Source organism: Cynara cardunculus, assembly GCF_001531365.2.
Source record: "Cynara cardunculus var. scolymus isolate 2C chromosome LG 12, CcrdV1, whole genome shotgun sequence".
In the NCBI taxonomy this organism is placed as follows: domain Eukaryota; kingdom Viridiplantae; phylum Streptophyta; class Magnoliopsida; order Asterales; family Asteraceae; genus Cynara; species Cynara cardunculus.
The window spans coordinates 5,396,280-5,402,899 of NC_037539.1; the positions used below are offsets into that span (position 1 = coordinate 5,396,280).

Below are 6,620 nucleotides of genomic sequence, written 5' to 3' on the forward strand. Positions count from 1 at the left end.
TATGATTAGGTATCACAATGTATCTTTTGTTTAACATAGTCAATATTTTTAGGTATCACAGTGGTATCATAGTGGTATCACCGGAGGACGGTGGCCGGAGGCCGGAGAACGGTGGCCGGAGAGAGAAGAGAGGAGAGAGGAGAGAGGAGAGTTTTAAAATACCAAAAATATCCTTGCACTAAGATTTTAATTTAAAATTACCAAATTTATAAATTTCTTAATTTATCTATTGATTTGTGGTTAATATTGGTTCTTACAGTTACCACAAACAACTCAATTCTCCCTTGAATAGACCCCTATATATATATATATATTGGATTCACGTGAGACAAAACTATTTTTGTGAGACACGTGAGACAAGATTTTTACACTTGAAATTAACTTCACACCAAAATGTTGTGAAAGTACAAAAAGTCGAATCTTTACAGCAAAAATATTGTGAAGGTTACCTTCACAGTGTTTTGTTGTGAAATTTCAAGTGTAAAAATCGTGTCTCAAAAAAAAGTTTTACTCACAAGATTCCAGGTGTGTATATATATATGTATGTATAAATATATATGTATGTATATATCATATAAGACTTAAATCACTTAATATGAGTTGGAAAATAAAAATATGGAATTAAATATGAGATTCCGTTTGGCAACCTAGAAAGGAATCATATAACAGTTGTTTACAAGATTTAAACATATATTTTAATAAAATTAGTTCGTTGTTGATGAAAGACCTAAACATAACATTCCTACCACTAACTTGATCATATGCGGCACCAATCTACTTCTATATATAGACTTTGTATGCTAATGTCACATACAGCACTACTTTCTCTCTCTCTCTCTATCTCTCTCTCTCTCTCTCTATCCTCCTCTAGCATATATGGGTATTATGGGAAAGAGTTTCTCAGTGAAGGTGGTTGACAAGGTGGTGGTGAGTGCAGAAGAACCATGGACTGACCACTGGTTATCCTTTACAAACCTAGACCTGCTTGTCCCACCTTTTAATGTTAGCTCTTTCTTCTGCTACAACAAACCCTCTCATGGGAGTTTCCCCACCATGCTAAACACCCTCAAAGCTTCCTTATCTCAAGCTCTCGCACTCTACCCCCCAGTCTCCGGTGATATTGCATGGAACGGAGCTGCCGGCAAGAATCAAATTCACTGCAACAACCAAGGAGTCGATTTCATCCTAGCTTTTGCTGACGTAGAGCTTAAGGAACTCAATTTCTACAATCCAGATGATAGCATTGAGGGTAAACTAATGCCCGAGAAGCAACGTGGGGTGTGTGCTATCCAGGTAATTAATCACTGATTTCAACCCATCCCCATATGTTAAATTAGTTCATGTTATGTTGTTAACCATGCATGCATTGATTTAAGGATCAAATTCAATAATCGTGATGTGTTATCTACTTATCTTTGTTAATTTCCAACTGCCTTCTAAAACATGATATTTTGAAGGAAGAATCAATTGATTTTGATAGTGTTGCCTACAAAAAACATACAGGTTACGGAATTAAAATGTGGAGGCATGGTGATAGCGATCAAGTTTGATCATCGGATAGTGGACGGGTATTCAGCTAACATGTTTATCTCCTCATGGGCAGACATGGCTCGATCTGAAGCCCCATCTATGATTCCCTCCTTTACGAGGTCCCACATGAATCCAAGGTCCCCACCCATTTATTCGTCATCAATTGATGATGTGTTTGCTGTGTATTCACCACAATCCCATCCCGACGATGACCAAAATCACGACCACGGAGATAATATAGCCGTTAATCGCATATACTACATTAAGGGTGAGCAACTTAAAAGGCTACAGTCGTTGGCAAGTGAAAGCGGGCGTAGGAGGTCGAAGCTAGTGGCTTTCACCTCCTACTTGTGGAAAAATCTTGCACTGAGCATGGAAGACGCAGGAAATCACAACGAGGTATGTAATGTGGCTGTTGCAGTAGATGGAAGGAGAAGGTTGAGCGAGGGAGATGGAGAACAGAAAGAAAAACTAATGGATTTGCACTTTGGCAACGTTTTATCCATCCCCTACGGGACGAAAAAGTCACAGGTGATAAATCTAATCAAACCTTAAATCCAAAAGTAGGGACAGATCGATTATGGTAGACCTAATTCACTTTTTTGACAATTCAGGAGTTGAATGAGATGTCATTGAGCAACGTAGCTACGGATGTTCATGAGTTCTTGCAGACTGCCACCGGAAAAGATCATTTCTTGGACCTTATAGATTGGGTGGAAGAACAAGGGCCACAACCGCTAATTGCAAAGGCATTTGCGAGCAAGGATATGTCAGTGATGGTGTCATCCGGACAGAGATTCCACACCATGGATGAGATGGATTTCGGGTGGGGTAAATTGTTGTTTGGATCATGCCATGTCCCATCTGAAAGGAAGGACTGTTTCGTGATGACAATGGGCAGTCCGACCAACAATGAAGATTGGGTAGTCTACTTGCATTTGCCATTGAAACACATGAAGTTTATGGAGGCACATGCTAGCGACGTGTTCAAACCCTTGGATGCTGATTACCTCAAGATTTAACACCTTTTATCTAATTCTTTTGTATTAAGATGTTTTAATTTGTAAAAGGTATTTACTTACTGTTTGGTTAATTTATATTTGTTGTTGTGGTGTTGGTTTTGGTCGTTGGTTTGTATTTATTCGAATTATTATGAAAGTATGTGTTTGAATATTTCGATCCCTTACATAAATGAAATGCTTAAATTTTGTATGTTAGACTCAACCTTATCTCCGTACTACCCGTTCTCATCATAACACGCATGTTCTTATTTAGCCGGACACAGACCTACACAGCTGCTAGCTAGCAGGGACGTTCCAATCTTTTTGGAGACCCTGTTACATCCAAAACTTTTGATTACATTGCATAAATGAGATAATAGAGAATATATGTTAAGAACAAAAATGGATTAAACCTAAAACGATTAACAATCTGAAACTAAACATGAACCATTAATGATTTGAACCTAAAACCAAAGGATTAATGGTTTGAACATAAATAATTTTGGCTATACTTTTACAGGTCAATAAAAAGACCCTCAACACATGTAAATTTGGGCCTCAAAATATAGGAGGCCTTGTTCAAAATCTCACATTTAACATGTCAAGGGACGGCCTTACTAGCTAGAGTTAAGAGTTAGGCATGGAAATGAAGCACGACCCAGTGTAATAACCCAATTCTTGTATGAATTGTTTATCAATTAATTTACAAGCATGCTCAATCTGTTATTACTGCTTGTAGTTATCAAAGTGTGGATTATAAAATATGCATGCATAATATTTTTAGATTGATGTTTTTGGTGCATAAAAGTTTTGGTGTGAAAGGGGTATTGATGTGTTTTAAATTTGTAACCGCTATGGATGCATAGCGTACGGGTTGATCACGAGGAGGCAATGAACTAAACATGGATTTGTTCTAGACTATGGCCTAGTTACGTGAAATATCAATCGATGATAATTTTTATTAAAGTAGACTTGAAAAGTAATGACAAGACATAAAAATGAAAGCTTCGGAAGGTCGGGTAATATTTGGTCTCAAATTTTAGTGGTGGTGAGTATTCGTTATGTAAAATACTTTAATTTAACTCTCTATCGAGGTGGAAAATCCTTTCTAAAACAATATCCGCACCTACTTTTGTAGATACAAACATCGAAAAAGAAGCATTTTGATAAAAAACAAATATTTTCTCTGCTTATGTCCCTAACTGTCTTCATGTTAGGACCGTCGTCATCAACCAATTCGGTCTAAGTCAATAATCAAACTTTTGTCTGTATTCCGACTAAACAAATTAAATAAACACTAAAACAATCAATTAACCACATAACAACTTTCGTTGATTAAAAGTAACCGATTAAATTATAATTTTTTTTTTAAAATCAGTTGGTTAATTCCAACACTTATAATCCAAGATAACTAACCCAATCAAACCAAAGATATAATGTGAAACATGATTAGATCTACGAAAACTATAAAATTAACCTAAGAAAATAGTAAAGATCGAATTAAGGAGCGTCACTCTCCAAGAACCGTTTTAACCTAAGAAAGCAATAAAACAAATTTAAGAACATAACAGGAAAATTAAATACATAAAAAAAATAACTAAAATAATATAGAATTAAACTTTAAGGGGGTGTTTGGGATTGTTTATTTGAAACAACTTATGTTTTTCTACAAAAATGTTTATCAACTTATTATTAGTTAGAATGATTTAACTTTTTTAAGTATGAACATTAAACTAAACTAATAAAGGAGAAGAATACAATACAACAAATGAGAATCTATACGGCTTGAACGTTATCCCGATTCATCATATTATATATTCATCAAACCTTTATCGGCTCAAAGAACGAGGGAAATACAAAACAAAACCTAAATCTAAACTAAATGAAAAAGATTAAGGAGTCGTTTACTAAATACTTACCCGGTAAGTGTGGATCGGGTAACTTTCCTCACCTGATGCACATGGTAAGGGCTGAAAATCTTACCCGGTAAAAACGATGATAAGGATAGAGAGTCTTACCCAGTAAGTGATGGTGGGCACTCTTATCCGGGTAAACGTTTATCGGGTAAATTGTTGCATATGATACCGTTTTAATATACTACAATTTTATTTGGTAAAATAAATTATAGTGTTGATTTTTACCGGTAAATGCTTACCGAGTAAGTATTTGGGTAAATGGCCCCTAAGAAAATTAAGAATAAGAAAATCCAAAAGAAAACTATAACTGAAAAAAAAGAAGTAAAATAAAGAACAAAAAAGGCGCTTCAGCCATGGACGACGAAGGAGAAGCCATCAACCCTAATGAAAATCGTATTTAAATACATATATTTCCAAATCAGCCTCTCATCTTTACAGAATTTTTAAAAACGCCCCTCTTGATTTCTATTCTTTCAAAAGCCTTCCTCATGCTTTTGTTTCTTTCATAAAAGCTCCTTCAAAGATATATGAGTTTTCTTTTAATCCACCACTAATGGTTTATTCCATATTTGACCTTCATCTTCATACTTCTTGACTTTATTCACCCACAAAATCCATTTTCATCCATGTCCATGGATTCACCATGAAAATCCTGTAAATCCAAACAAAACCACAAAAATACCAAAGTAAGATCCCCAATAATGATTATATAAAAATGGGTAAATTGCATGAAAAAATAACGTACTTTAACTTGATTCCTATTTTGGGTAACGTATTTTTAAAACTTCCATTTTTGTACCTAAGATGTAAAGTTTTAAACATTTAAGTACCCGTGTAACTGGTTGAAGTATTAACCGGTTATCATACTGATGTGACGAATGATGTATTATCCAACTCGGTATTATTTGTTAACCTAGTCAGTGACGTGGATTTTTTTAAATCTAAAATTAGTCTTTTTTAGTCTAAAATTAGTCTTCACTGGGTTACCCGGGTACTTAAATGTTTAAAACTTTACATCTTAGGTACCAAAATGAAAGTTTTGAAAGTACGTTACCCAAAATAGGAATCAAGTTAAAATACGTTACTTTTTCATACAATTTGCCCTACAAAAATTAATTAAAAATTAAATAAAATGTACATACAAACGACTTTTTATCACATATAAATATATATTTGGAAGGAGGCACTCAGCAGGGGAATCCCACCCAAAACCACTTCTACAACTTTTATTAACAAAATATTAATTATATAAAAGATTTAATTAAATATAATTATATAATGGTTGGCAGTCTGTCCGAATATTGTTTTCATTGTCCGAGCCCGTCCATTAATTTTAATAGTCTTGCCCAAACCTACCTATATGTTTGAGAATAGTTATTCAATCTCATTTTCTCCAACGCGCTTGACGGGCCTGGTCTAGCCAGCCATACCGAGACCGTGAATTGCTCTACAGGATATTTCAAATCTTATATTGTTACACTGACACATTGTGCTTAGGCAAAATTAAACTTCATTTCAAACCCATTTGTGTTTGATCTTTACACAATAATCAACTGAAATCGTGGTTTTCTATAAGTCAGATACACGTACCATCATCGTGACAGAGCCCGTGGTCAAGATCTGTGATCATGTTTAAAATTATCTTTTAGGTTTGCTTGTACCAATAGACTTCTATTACTTGATATTACTCGATTAATTTAAAAGGCGATACATTATTTATAACGTCGATTCAACGACCAAATACAGACCCCGGACTTCGCTTTTGAACTTAAATTTAATAGAGTTTTTTATACAAATTTGTAAATAAGTGTGAACATTTTGACTTTTTTGCACAATAATGGATTTTAATATTTTATTCATATTAAATTTACAAATGTGAACATTTTTTTATTAGCATTTTATATATTTATTAACACAACACACGCTTCATAGACATTTTTTTATATTTGTTTGTAGTGTGAACATTTTCAGTATTACTAAAAGGCTTTTTTGGAGTACGAAAAAGTTTAATACAATTAGAAGGTCAAATAAATAAATAAAATCCATTTCACATCACGTCATCAGGTCAAATATTCTTTTGAGTAATTAATATTTTCCATTTTTGTGATTCGTTAAATATTGCAATTTTAATCTTTATGGTTATGAAATTATAATATAATTCATAATTTAAAAA

The 6,620-nt window shown here is 34.0% G+C and overlaps 1 protein-coding gene across 1 annotated transcript; it reads left to right on the forward strand.

Annotated features, from left to right (window-relative positions):
• Positions 1-876: 876 nt before the first annotated feature.
• On the forward strand, positions 877-2,702 carry LOC112523424 (shikimate O-hydroxycinnamoyltransferase-like). Its single transcript, XM_025133021.1, has 3 exons — positions 877-1,293; positions 1,504-2,061; positions 2,145-2,702. Exons 1-3 carry the CDS (start codon positions 877-879, stop codon positions 2,550-2,552), a joined length of 1,383 nt encoding a protein of 460 aa, XP_024988789.1. The 3' UTR covers positions 2,553-2,702.
• Positions 2,703-6,620: the final 3,918 nt, after the last annotated feature.